General features: G+C 40.3%; 1 protein-coding gene across 3 annotated transcripts in view; it reads right to left on the reverse strand.

Moving 5' to 3' along the window:
• Window positions 1–12,977, reverse strand: part of LOC128649688 (nuclear receptor ROR-beta) — a 106,271-nt gene that overhangs the window by 45,578 nt on the left and 47,716 nt on the right. For 2 of the 3 annotated variants that reach the window (XM_053703085.1, XM_053703084.1), the window contains 2 exons: window positions 3,145–3,230; window positions 2,461–2,602 (listed from right to left, as the gene is read on the reverse strand). In XM_053703085.1, the coding sequence (XP_053559060.1) occupies window positions 2,461–2,602; window positions 3,145–3,230 (228 nt within the window). The remainder of the gene's footprint in view (window positions 1–2,460; window positions 2,603–3,144; window positions 3,231–12,977) is intronic. The other variant, XM_053703086.1, reaches the window with a different exon arrangement.

Below are 12,977 nucleotides of genomic sequence, written 5' to 3' on the forward strand. Positions count from 1 at the left end.
TAGTCAAAATAGAAAAAGACTAAACCCCAGGTAAGAAACAAATTTCTTAAAGTGTTTATATTCCCAAATATGAAACTGACAGTCTGCAGAAGGAAATACATGAACCTGACTCATGGCAAATATAAGTACAATACATATATTTATAACTTTATATAAATTGCATAAAGTGCCAAACCATAGCTGAGGGTGTCTTAAGTAATAAAAACATACTTACCAAAAGACACCCATCCACAAATAGCAGATAGCCAAACCAGTACTAAAACAGTTCTTTAGTAGAGGTAATGGTAAATTTGAGAGTATATCGTCGATCTGAAAAGGGAGGTAGGAGATGAATCTCTACGACCGATAACAGAGAACCCATGAAAAAGACCCCCGTTAGGAAAATCATCGTATTCAATAGGTGATACTCCCTTCACGTCCCTCTGACATTCGCTGTACTCTGAGAGGAATCGGGCTTCAACAATGCTGAGAAGCGCATATCAACGTAGAAATCTTAGCACAAACTTACTTCACCACCTCCATAGGAGGCAAAGTTTGTAAAACTGAATTGTGGGTGTGGTGAGGGGTGTATTTATAGGCATTTTGAGGTTTGGGAAACTTTGCCCCTCCTAGTAGGATTGTATATCCCATATGTCACTAGCTCATGGACTCTTGCCAATTACATGAAAGAAATTATATTTAGTTACAGCATTATATGTACATCTATCAAGCTACACATAGTATATTAGTTGCTATATATACACATTTTATTCAGTACAAGTTAAATGACCAGTAAATACAATAGATTTGCATAATCAACAAATGCGCAATAAAAATGCAATGTAATAGCACTTAGGGCTAGATTTATTAAGCCCCTACGGCAGCAAGTTCTCTCAAGAACTTGCTCGCCGTCATTTATCAAGCAGCAGTCACCAGACCGCTGCTTCCTTAGCCTCTTTGCCACCTCTAATCTGGCGAAATTCAATCTCCTCGGTCAGACCGAGGAGATTGACAGCTCCTGCCCGCGCGTGATTGGCTGTGCGTGGGCAGGGGGCGGGATTGCAGGCGAGCGCAAAATTGCGCTCGTGTGCAATGCCGAATCCCTGCGGGTATTTTCGCCCTGCCACAGGCGAGCTGAGGCGTACAGGGGCGCGTATACGCGCCCCTGTACGCCTCAGCTTTAATAAATCTAGCCCTTAGTCTGAACTTCAAATGAGTAGTAGATTTTTTTTCTGTCAAATTTCAGTTATGTCTATTTCCACTCTTCCTGTATCATGTGACAGCCATCAGCCAATCACAAATGAATATACCAATATTCTGTGAATTCTTGCACATGCTCAGTAGCAGCTGGTGACTCAAAAAGTGTAAATATAAAAAGACTGTGCACATTTTGTTAATGGTAGTAAATTGGAAATTTGTTTAAAATTGCATGCTTGCTATCTGAATCATTAAAGTTTAATTTTGACTTGAGTGTCCCTTTAAGTGAAGACATTTTGAAATTATTCCAATTAATGTATATTATTTTTATAATCTATTCGGGCGTAAACAAGCGTTTTACCCAATATATAACCATATACAGAGAAAAATACATAAATTTCCAAATCATAATAACATCAATGTAGAAAAATATATATTAACATGATTAATTCCAGCTTCAACAGTGTCTAGTGAGTTAAAATATCAAGAACATGTTGTTTCTTGGCCATAATGATATTACTGTAGACAAACAAGTTTAACTGTAAATAAACTCTTTCTAATTTTATAATTTCCATTTCACATCAACCACATGATATACTCAGAGTCATATGGTCCATCATTTGAATAAGAAACTGAGCCCCTTTAATTAGAGGTCTCAAAAGGGTGGTGGTTTATTTTAATAGAGAGACTGGTGTAGTTACTCTAGCTGAGTTGTATTTATCATGTTTTTTTAAGAGGAGTCTCTACCACATCAAATGTATTGTTTCATGGTTGTATAGTTTAAGCAGCTCCCTTTTTTGATTAACCTAAATATGTCTAATAAATTATTAAAATTGCCATTTTTACATCCACCATATGATATTTAGAGAGACAGTTTATGGATTACCTTTAAAAGGAGCTTTCTGCTTTAAATTAAATAGTCTCATGGATCTACTTATGATGAACTGTGAAATCATTTTTGAGCTCATCCACATATTACCACAATCCTGTTCTAAACTGTAATTTTCACATCAACCCTGAGACCTAAAATCATTATGTGAACCATCATTTAAAAGAGGAGGATCAACCTTTTTAAATAAATTTTTTGACTCTGTAAGTTGCTTCTTTTTAGGTACTACCTAAGAAAAGTGTTCACGCCTTGGGCATTTCTATTTTCCTGCCTGAGCCTCTAACACTTTAGTTGATTCTATTCCAAAAAAGAAGAAGCATTTTCTACAAAAAACTACTTTTATGTTTTTGCCTTGACTGCGTGTTTAAATTGTTTGTGTATTGATTATTACCCACCATCTCGAGACATCCCAAGCTCTAAGCACTTTTGCAACCTGCAGTGCTGACAGCGGTTTCGGTTTGTCCTATCTATCAGACAGTTGCGTTGGCGAGAGCATGAGTAAGAAGCATTGTTCTGCTGACTTCTCCTGAAGAAACCCTGTACATGAAGGACAGCGAGTTAAAGGGCAGTAAGGGATAAGGTTAGATGGCAGCAAAGATAAGAAAGTCCAGGATTGGAATTAAAGAGGTATAGCATCAGGAGACAAAGAGAATAATCATTGTAGACATAGGATCAAACAGCAGGTCATAAACATACATTTAAACAGAGAGAAGTGACATAAGTTTAAGTTTCAGTAGGTGCTGAGACATACTATGAGTAAAGAAATGGAGTGATTCTTAAGAGATCTGGAAGATATTTATTTTAAAAATTGAATAGATATATATTTATATAGCGATAAACAACAGTAAACGTGTATATATATATATATATATGTGTGTGTGTGTGTGTCACAGTTGCTGTATGACATCTGACCTGTATATTTGCATAGACCAACAGTTATTGGCAATTCCATGCCTTTACACTAATATAACAAGGCTTTTTAAGTAAACTACATTAGGCTGACTGGGTTCGCCAGCTAACACCTATGTAACCACCACTGTAAAGGATGCCCTTTATAAAGAGGTGAAACAAAATCTTACCTTACACCCCTCACAGGTAATCACCCCATAATGTATCCCAGATGATTTGTCTCCACAAATTTTGCACGGTATAACTTCTATCTGTGCTGTGGGACAAACAGAGAAACAAAGGGATTAAATCATCTCTAAGGCCTAATACCTATGGCATAAAGTAGGGTGGAAAGGACACTAGCAACAATTTACTACTATCCCGTTACAGTAATCTGTTACTTATATACTTTCCAGAACATTATTTATAGAAACATTAAATTCCAAACTGAATTCCCCATAAAACTTTGCATTGTACTTTCATTAATTATTTTGCATCGGTTTCCTGTTATTTAGTTTTTCCAGAGAGGGGTTATTCAGAGACCTGACCCCCCCCCCCCCGTATGCCACAGAGGCTCACTGATACCTGTTCCTTATTGGTCACATAAGAGGAGATAAGGTAAAAAAAACACTCAAGGCTTTTAAAGTGTGTGTCCTTGGAATACAATACATGCACATTTTGTAAACAAAATTACAGTTTTAAATGCTTTTAAAACACTTATTTTGTATACAGAAATACGATTAATATTAAACATTCCTTTAAAGAGACATGAAACCCAACATTATTCTTTCATAATTCAGATAGCACATGTAATTTTAAACAACTTTTCAATTTACTTCTGTTAGCTAATTTGCTTTTTCTATTGGTATTCTTTGTTAAAAAGTATGCCTAGGTAGGCTCAGGAGCAGTAACGCACTACTAGGAGCTAGCTGCTGATTGGTGGCTGCACATATATGCCTCTTGTTATTGGTTCAACCAATGAAATAATCAGCTGATGGGTGAGAGCAGGTTAGTTGTCATGGTTACAGATCAGCTGATTATTTCACCTGTGCTCAAGTTCAGCTGTAATGAAAATCTGGCCTGTTGGGAGACCGGTGCTTGAGGACCGCGGTTGAGAAACACTGAGTTATCCTACATAGTCTAAGGCTGTTATCCTCATCTGTGATGAAGTTTACCATTACCTCATCCCTCATAATATGAAATAGTTTTGATATTTCTTTTACAAGTTATACCGAATCCACAGGTTTCATCCTTTACTTGTGGGATATATTCCTCCTGCTAACAGGAAGTGGCAAAGAGCACCACAGCAGAGCTGCTATATAGCTCCTCCCCTAACTCCTCCCCCCAGTTATTCTCTTTGCCTATGCTAGCAATAGGAAGGGTAAAATTTATGTGGTGATAAAAAGATAGTTTAGTTTTTCTTCAATCAAGAATTTTTTATTTTAAATGGTACCGGTGAGTACTGTTTTTACTCTGGCATGACATAGAAGAAGAATCATGCCTCGAGTCTGATGATCTTAGCAGTAGTAACTAAGATCCATGTTCGTTCTCTCAAGTTTTACTGAGGAAGTACAGGAGAAATCTTCAGTATGGGGGAACGTTTTCTTGCTGCAATCAGTATCAAGGTATGTGCAGTCATTTACATTCTGAGGAGACATGATATATCAGACATATTTCCCATGCAGGGAAAGGGTAAGCAGTATTCCTTATATAAAAAGGGTGGTACTGTAGTAACTTGTGTATTATTATCCCATTCAAGATAACATGGGATACTTAAGGGCTATGTGGTTTTAGACACGAGGGTAGCCTAGGAAACACCTAATGTTACGATTATGGTTTATTGAGGCTGAGTTTAATTTTTCTGTGGGGTCCACATGGCATGTTCATTACAAAAAAGCAGTGTGTGCATATTTTTATTGTTGAAACGCTTCCCATGCGGTTTTCTCAAGTTGTTGGTTCATCAGACATGATGGGCGGGGCCTAATTTTGCGCTTCAGTGCGCAGTTAGTTTCTGGAGAGGTAGCAGCCATTAGCTCTGGTTGGAACTGTGAGGCTGTATTTTGGAGTGGGACCAGATAATTTTGACAGGTCTTGGGGGCAGGTAGGCGCCACAGCGGAGTGAAAATTGTCTGCAGATCGTTTTTACTGCCTAATTTACTAAAAATAAGATCTAACTCTCCTATTACTTGTGGTGCAATAGCCAATAGCACATTAGGCTCTCATATCAACAAAATTATTCATTTTGAATATCGTTTTAACGACTTTGCAAAACAGTGTACACTTTTTATATTTAAAGGCGCAGTAACCGTTTTTGTGCTGAATTGTTTTTTTCACATATCATAAAGATTGAGAACGACTTGTGCTGTTATTACTAGTCTGTACAACATGTCTGACATGGGAACTCAGTGTTCTATGTGTTTAGAAGCCATGGTGGAACCCCCTCTTACATTGTGCCCTTCTTGTACTGAAAGGGCCTTACACTGTAGGGATCACATTTTAAATAAAGAAAGTGGGCCTCAGGATGTTTCTCAGTCTGCAGAGAATCAGGATATGCCATCTAATTCTCCCCAAGTGTCACACCCTTTAAACGCCCACACAAGCGACGCCAAGTACTTCTAGTGCGTCTACTTTTTTTACTTTGCAAGATATGGCTGCAGTTATGTCTACTACCCTTACAGAGGTATTGTCTAAACTGCCAGGTTTGCAGGGTAAACGCCATTGGTCAGATATTAATGTAAATACTGACCCCTCTGACTCCTTAGTGGCTATTTCCGATGCACCCTCCCAATGCTCTGATTTGGGGGTTAGGGATTTAATGTCTGAGGGAGAACTTTCAGAGTCAGGAAATGTATTACCTCAGACAGATTCGGACTTCGTGTTCTTTAAATTCAAATTAGAACACCTCCGCTTATTGCTCAGGGAGGTTCTGGCGACTCTGGATGATTGTGACCCGATCACAATTCCTCCAGAACAATTGTGTAAAATGGACAAATATTTGGAAGTACCGTTTTTCCGGTTCCTAAGAGAATTTCGGAAATTGTTAAGAAGGAATGGGATATACCAGCTATACCGTTTTCTCCCCCTCCTAATTTTAAGAAAATGTTTCCCATATCTGACACCATGCGAGACTTCTGGCAATTGATTCCCAAGGTGGAGGGAGCTATATCTACTTTAGCTAAACGTACAACTATACCCATTGAGGACAGTTGTGCTTTTAAAGACCCTATGGATAAAAAATTAGAGGGTCTTCTAAAGAAAATATTTGTTCACCAGGGTTTCCTCTTACAGCCTATAGCTTGCATGGTTCCAGTAACTACTGCAGCTGCCTTTTGGTTTGACGCCCTGGAAGAGTCTCTGAAGGTTGAGACACCTTTAGAGGACATTTTAGACAGAATTAAGGCTCTTAAACTAGCAAATTCTTTTATGACTGATGCTGCTTTTCAACTTGCAAAATTAGCAGCGAAAAAAGCAGGCTTTGCCATTGTAGCGCGTAGAGCGTTATGGCTAAAGTAATGGTCGGCTGATGTATCGTCTAAATCTAAGCTTTTACCTATTCCCTTCAAAAGTAAGACCATATTCGGGCCTGAGTTGAAGGAAATAATCTCTGACATTACTGGAGGTAAGGGTCACACCCTACCTCAGGACAAGCCCTTCAAGATGAGGAGTAAACAAAATAATTTTCGTTCCTTTCAAAATTTTAAAGGAACATCCTCTGCTTCCTCTTCCTTCACTAAGCAGGAAGGGAACGTTGCTCAATCCAAGGCAGTCTGGAGACCTAACCAGGCCTGGAATAAAGGTAAACAGGTCAAAAAGCCTGCTGCTGCTACCAAGACAGCATGAAGGGGCAGCCCCCGATCCGGGACCGGATCTAGTAGGGGGCAGACTCTCTTTCTTTGCTCAGGCTTGGGCAAGGGATGTACAGGATCCCTGGGCATTGGAAATTGTGACCCAGGGGTATCAGTTGGAATTCAAGGACTTCCCCCCAAGGGGAAGATTTCATCTTTTACGATTGTCTGTAGACCAGACAAAAAGAGAGGCGTTCTTACGCTGTGTAAAAGACCTCTACACCATGGGTGTAATTTGCCCAGTTCCAGATCGGGAACAGGGGCAGGGGTTCTATTCAAATCTATTCGTGGTTCCCAAAAAAAGAGGGAACCTTCAGACCGATTTTAGATCTCAAATGTCTAAACAAGTTTCTCAGAGTCCCATCGTTCAAGATGGAGACTATTCATACAATTTTGCCAATGATCCAGGAGGGTCAATACATGACCACGGTGGACCTGAAGGATGCGTACCTTCACATTCCTATCCACAAGGATCATCATTGGTTCCTGCGATTTGCATTTCATTTTTAGTTTGTGGCCCTTCCCTTCGGGTTGGCCACAGCTCCCAGGATCTTCACAAAGGTTCTATGGTCTCTTCTAGCGGTTCTCAGGCTGCGAGGCATAGCGGTGGCACCCTATCTGGATGATATCTTGATCCAGACGTCAACCTATCATCTGTCCAAATCTCACACGGACATTGTGTTGTCATTTCTGAGAACTCACGGTTGGAAAGTGAATGCAGGAAAGAGTTCACTAGTTCCACAGACAAGAGTTCCATTCCTGGGAACTCTGATAGACTCGGTAGACATGAAAATATTTCTGACAGAAGTCAGAAAATCAAAGATTCTAAATACTTGCCAGGCTCTTCAGTCCATTCATCGGCCATCAGTGTATGGAAGTCATTGGACTAATGGTAGCAGCAATGGATATCATCTCGTTTGCTCGCTTTCATCTCAGACCACAACAACTGTGCATGCTCAGTCAGTGGAATGGGGATTATGCAAATTTATCTCCTCAGATAAATCTGGACCAAGAGACCAGAGACTCTCTTCGGTGGTGGTTGTCGCAGGACAATCTGTCCCAAGGGATGTGCTTCTGCAGGCCATCTTGGGTAATAGTAACGACGGACGCCAGTCTTCTGGGCTGGGGCGCAGTCTGGAATTCCCTGAAGGCTCAGGGTGTGTGGACTCAGGCGGAGTCTCAATTGCCAATCAACATTCTGGAACTGAGAGCGATATTCAACGCGCTGCTAGCGTGGCCTCAGTTGGCTTTGGCTAAATTAATAAGATTCCAGTCGGACAATATTACGACTGTGGCATATATCAATCATCAGGGGGGAACAAGGAGTTCTCTAGCGATGATAGAAGTATCACAGATAATTCGATGGGCGGAGGCTCACTCTTGCCATCTCTCTGTCATCTATATCCCAGGAGTAGAAAACTGTTAAGCAGATTTTCTAAGTCGTCAAACTTTTCATCCGGGGGAGTGGGAACTCCATCCGGAGGTGTTTGCAGCCTTGACTCATCAATGGGGCACACCGGAATTGGATCTGATGGCATCTCGACAGAATGCCAAACTTCCACGCTACGGGTGAAGGGATCCCCAGGCTGTACTGATAAATGCTCTAGCAGTACCTTGGTTGTTCAACCTGGCTTATGTGTTTCCACCGTTTCCTCTCCTTCCTTGTGTGATTGCCAGAATCAAACAGGAGAGGGCTTCAGTAATTCTAATAGCGCCTGCGTGGCCACGCAGGACCTGGCATGCAGATCTAGTGGATATGTCGTCTCTGCCACCGTGGAGACTGCCAGTGAGAAAGGACCTTCTCATTCAAGGTCCTTTCCAGCATCCAAATCTCACTTCTCTGCAGCTGACTGCTTGGAGATTGAACGCTTGATTTTATCTAAGCGGTTTTCTCTGAGCCGGTCATTGATACCTTGATTCAGGCTCGCAAGCCGGTCACTAGAAAATTTACCATAAGATATGGCGTAAATATCTTTCTTGGTGCGAATCCAAGGGTTACTCATGGAGTAAGATTAGGATTCCTAGGATTTTGTCTTTTCTCCAAGAAGGATTGGAGAAGGGATTATCAGCTAGTTCCTTGAAGGGACAAATTTCTGCTTTGTCAATTTTGCTTCACAAGCGTCTGGCAGATGTCCTAGACGTTCAGGCATTTTGTCAGGCTTTACTCAGAATCAAGTCTGTGTTTAAACCAATTGCTCCGCCATGGAGTTTGAATTTAGTTCTTAATGTTCTTCAAGGGGTTCCGTTTGAACCCATGCATTCCATAGATATTAAACTGTTATCTTGGAAAGTTTTGTTTTTAGTAGCTATTTCTTCGGCTCAAAGAGTTTCTGAGCTTTCTGCGTTGCAATGCGATTCCCCTTATCTTATATTCCATTCTGATAAGGTGGTTTTGCGAAATAAACCTGGATTCCTTCCTAAGGTTGTTTCAACTAAGAATATTAATCAGGAAATTGTGGTTCCTTCCTTGTTTCCTAATCCTTCCTCTAAGAAGGAGCGTTTGTTACATAATTTGGATGTGGTTCGCTCTTTAAAATTTTATTTACAAGCGACCAAGGATTTCCGTCAAACATCTTCCCTGTTTGTTGTTTATTCTGGGAATCGTAGGGGTTACCTCTCTCTCTTTTTGGCTGAGAAGCATCATCCGCTTGGCATATGAGACTGCTGGACAGCAGCCCCCTGAAAGGATTACGTCTCATTCCACTAGAGCTGTGGCTTCCACTTGGGCTTTTAAGAACGATGCTTCTGTTGAACAGATTCGTAAGGCTGCGACTTGGTCCTCCCTTCATACTTTCTCCAAATTTTACAAATTTGATACTTTTGCTTCTTCTGAGGCTATTTTTGAGAGAAAGGCGCTTCAAGCAGTGGTGCCTTCTGTTTAGGTTCCTGTCTTGTCCCTCCCTTTCATTCGTGTCCTAAAACTTTGGCATTGCTATCCCACAAGTAAAGGATGAAACCTGTGGACTCTGTATATCTTGTAAAAGAAAAGGAAATTTATGCTTACCTGGTAAATTAATTTCTTTTACGATATACCGAGTCCACGGCCCACCCTGTCATTTCGGGACAGGATTTATTGTTTTATAAACTTCAGTCACCTCTGCACCTTGTTAGTTCTTTCCCTTTCTCTTCCTATACCTTCGGTCGAATGACTGGGGGGAGGAGTTAGGGGAGGAGCTATATAGCAGCTTTGCTGTGGTGCTCTTTGCCACTTTCTGTTAGCAGGAGGAATATATCCCACAAGTAAAGGATGAAACCCGTGGACTCGGTATATCGTAAAAGAAATTAAATTTATCAGGTAAGCATAAATTTCCTTTTTACTACTGTAATTGTTGCACATTTAGGAGGAACAATGTTGATACTATACAAATAAATTATGTGATAAGAATAATTAATAAGAGGGATGAATAAACCCTTGTAGCTCAGATATTCATTTACAGAATTTGATCCATTCACTCATCTATTAAGAAGCAAATCTTACGGAACATACAATATGATACAACAGAACAGTACAATAAATCACCAATGCACTGAGCAATATCTCCACCAGAGGGCAATATAATACGTATGTTTTATTGCATCACATTCAGAGGGCTGCAGCTGCTGCCTCACTGATATATATTAACTGTGGCATAATCCATTAAACAAATAACTTGTTTGACTTCTAACGTAGTTTCGATAAAATTGAGAATAGCTTTTATGTTGTTTTAAAAGTATAATTATTGGGGTTGAGGAAGCAGAGGATTTGTGCTGTTGATTTGGCTTCTATATTCCTCTTGCTTTTACGGAACTGAACCCACACAGTGCTTTGTCACTACTAATCCATCCTGTTGTGCAGAATTGTGTATTATTGCTGTAATAAATCTCACATGCAACACACGAGCCTATTGATGTAGCAGCCTCCAATCAGCTAGCACCTCTGATACAACTATATTCAACAACACACATTTTAAGGGACAGTCTGCTCCAGAATTGTTATTGTTTAAAAAGATAGATAATCCCTTTATTAACCATTCCGAAGTTTTGCATAAGCAACAAGGTTATATTAACCCTCTGAAGACTGCACCCTTATCTCAGTTATTTTGACAGACTAGCATTTTAGCCAATCAGTGCTGACTGCTTACTCATAAATAACTCCACGGGAGTAAGCACAATGGTATCTATGATGGCACACACGAATTAGCACTGTGTAGCTGTGAAAAACTGTCAAAATGCACTGAGAAAAGAGGCGGCCTTCAAAGGCTTAGAAATTAGTATATGAGCCTAGCTAGGTTTAGCTTTCAACAAAGAATATCAAGAGAACAAAGCAAAAGTTGATGATAAAAGTAAATTGGAAAATTGTTTAAAATTGCATGCCCTATCTGAATCATGAAAGTTTTATTTTTACTAGATTGTCCCTTTAAGTATATCGGAAATCTACAGCTCCCTGCACCCCAACACACATAGCAATGGTACTACACCCACATCTAGCCCTGTAGATCTCTCTGTGATGTGAGTCAGTGCTGGCATCTGGCAGATCCAGTTTCTCTGGGCATGCGGAAGCGCAGATTATGCACACATTGCCAGTGGCAACTTAATGTTCTATGCTACCAGACAGCCAAATATGATAATAATCAGACATTTCCAGGACCTTATATTGGTAATCACTTCTACATTTTCTATCCCAAACTTTTCTGATTTAGAGATTTTTCTTTCTTTTTAATCTTTAAAGGCACAGTGCAGATATTAGGCACTCTTCATAATCTTCTGTATGTCAATCCTTGATCTCTCTCGTTTTTTTATAATCTCTAACCTCCCTTCCCCCACTCTATTCATATTATGTATTTTGCCTCTCTTTTGTTTTCTATATCCCACCACCCTGTTTATCTCTGCCCTTGACATCTCCAGATTAATATGCATGTGTGATCCATGACAGTGTTTTGCTGCCTTTGCTTACGATAGAGAAATATTTGGCTTTGATACCACATTATCAGATACTTTGCCTGTCTATATCTGCAACACTCAGACATCTCAGCAACACACCTGCGTGAGCTATCCATTCAGCTGTCAGTTAAAGGGACATGAAACCCAAACATTATCTTCCATGATTCAGAAAGAGAATACAATACAATACAAAAGTTTCCAATTTACTTCTATTATCAAATTTGATTAATTCACGTTATTCTTTGTTGAAGAGATATCTAGATAGGTAGCATGCACAAGTCTATATGACAGGAAATAGTGCTGCCATCTAGTGCTCTTGCTAATGTATAACATTGTTGCAAATCTGCTGTCATATAGTGCTGCAGACACGTGCACACTCCTGAGCTTACCTTCCTGCCTGTCGACAAAGAAAAAGAAAAGTTGATAATAGAAGTAAATTGGAAAGTTGTCTAAAATGGTATGTTCTGTGTGAATCATAGCATACTTTTTTTTTATGTCCCTCGGAAGTTAGCAAAGCTCATCATCCACTGTTCAGGCATATTCCTTTCCTCTCCAGCAGCAGGGTGTACAGTGGAATTGTCTTCCCTTTAATGTTTTTCCATTGATCAATTTACCTGCTGGAGTATTTTTTATTATTGACAACTAACTCCTTCACCTTTATTTTTTCTATTTTTCCTGTTGAAGCTGCCACTTTTACTAAAAACTTCAATACTGCAGTATTGTCTATAGAAAAAGCTATGTAAACAAGAAGCAGCAGCAGCAGAGATGAACCTCCATGGGAGAGTGAGGCTAACCCCTTCTAAAAGGTAATCTACGGCTGCAGGTTCTCACAATAGAACCTGCAGTCCGTATTTAACAACCCTCTGCTTCCCTAACCTTTCGCCACCTCTTAGGTGGTGAATTTTAATCTCCCCAGTCTCGTCCGATCGGGGAGATTCACAGCTCCTGCCCGCGTGCGATTGGCTGTGTGCGTGCAGAGGGCGCGATTGCACGCAAGCGCAAAATAACACTCGTGTGCAATGCTGAATTCCGGCAGCAAAATTCAGCCCACCAAAGGCAAGCTGCGGCAGACAGGGGTACGTATGTGCGCCCCTGTCCGCCGTAGCTTGATAAATCGACCCCTAAATATAATAGTCTTATATGCTGCTTGCCTCAGTACAACTTCCCTTTAATCATCTATTTATCTTGTTCTGTGTTTAACCCTTTGAGTGCTGATGACGGCTCTGAGCCGTCATGAGCACTCTCCCACCTTGAGGGAG

Source organism: Bombina bombina, chromosome 2 (genome assembly GCF_027579735.1).
Source record: "Bombina bombina isolate aBomBom1 chromosome 2, aBomBom1.pri, whole genome shotgun sequence".
NCBI classification, from domain to species: domain Eukaryota; kingdom Metazoa; phylum Chordata; class Amphibia; order Anura; family Bombinatoridae; genus Bombina; species Bombina bombina.